General features: G+C 67.2%; 1 protein-coding gene across 1 annotated transcript in view; it reads right to left on the reverse strand.

The window, feature by feature from the left end:
* Positions 1–927, reverse strand: part of LOC103908453 (C-type lectin domain family 18 member A) — a gene marked incomplete at its 5' end in the record, with an annotated part of 4,286 nt that extends 3,359 nt beyond the window's left edge. Inside the window, one exon of the mRNA XM_009290838.1 lies at positions 779–927. Coding sequence (XP_009289113.1) covers positions 779–927 — 149 coding nt within the window. The remainder of the gene's footprint in view (positions 1–778) is intronic.
* Between the last annotated feature and the right edge of the window lie 7 nt (positions 928–934).

Consider the following 934-nt stretch of genomic DNA (forward strand, 5'->3'; position numbering starts at 1 on the left):
CGCCCCCGCCAGCCGCCCCAGCTCCTCGCTCCACTCCTGCGGGGGTGCGGCCGGCACCGTGAGCCACCGAGGATCCCCGGGGACAGCCCCGGTGGGGTGGGGATGCTGGGGACAGCGGGGAACCGCCCAGGGAGTGTTTGGGGACCAGCAGGGGATGACTGGGGGACATCAGAGGGTCGACGTGGGGGATGCTGCAAGGGATCGCAGGGGACCAGCCCTGCCCGTGGTGTGTGCAGGTGTGGGGTGATAGGGGGACATCGAGGGCCATCACAGGACATGGGGGACACCCCAGGGGACCAGCCCAGCCCTTGGTGTGTGCAGGTGTCGGGTGATTGGGGGACACGAGGAGGTCATCATGGGACATGGGGGACCCCACAAGGGACCACAAGGGACCAGCCTTGTCCTTGGTGTGCAGAGGTGTGGGATGATCAGGGGACATTGAGGGGCATCGCAGGACACGGGGGACAACCCAGGGGACCAGCCCAGCTCTTGGTGTGTGCAGGTGTGGGGTGATCGGGGGACATGAGGGGGCCATCATGGGACTTGGAGGACCCCACAGTGGATCCCAGGGGACCAGCCTTGTCCTTGGTGTGCAGAGGTGTGGGGTGATCAGGGGACACCGAGGGCCATCATGGGGCATGGAGGACCCCATGGGGGTCCCCAAGGGACCAGCCCTGCCCTTGGTGTACGCTGGGTCTGGCAGCGCCGGTGGCACGTCCTTCCCCGGGGGCCCCACGCCAGCCAGCTCTTCTGCTTCGTTAGCTTGTTAACGAGCTACTGTGTGGCACCCACGCCGAGGGGGTCCCCCTCCCTGGGCATGGGGTGGGAGGTGGATGGGCCATGTAAGGTGGGGGGACCCGGGGGGGTGCTCACCAGCTTCTGCATGTTGGCAGCGGGGGGCTGCACTTTGCTCCTCAGCTTGTTGTGCAGGGAG

The sequence above is a fragment of the Aptenodytes forsteri genome, unplaced genomic scaffold (assembly GCF_000699145.1).
Source record: "Aptenodytes forsteri isolate BGI_AS27 unplaced genomic scaffold, ASM69914v1 Scaffold14, whole genome shotgun sequence".
Taxonomy (NCBI): domain Eukaryota; kingdom Metazoa; phylum Chordata; class Aves; order Sphenisciformes; family Spheniscidae; genus Aptenodytes; species Aptenodytes forsteri.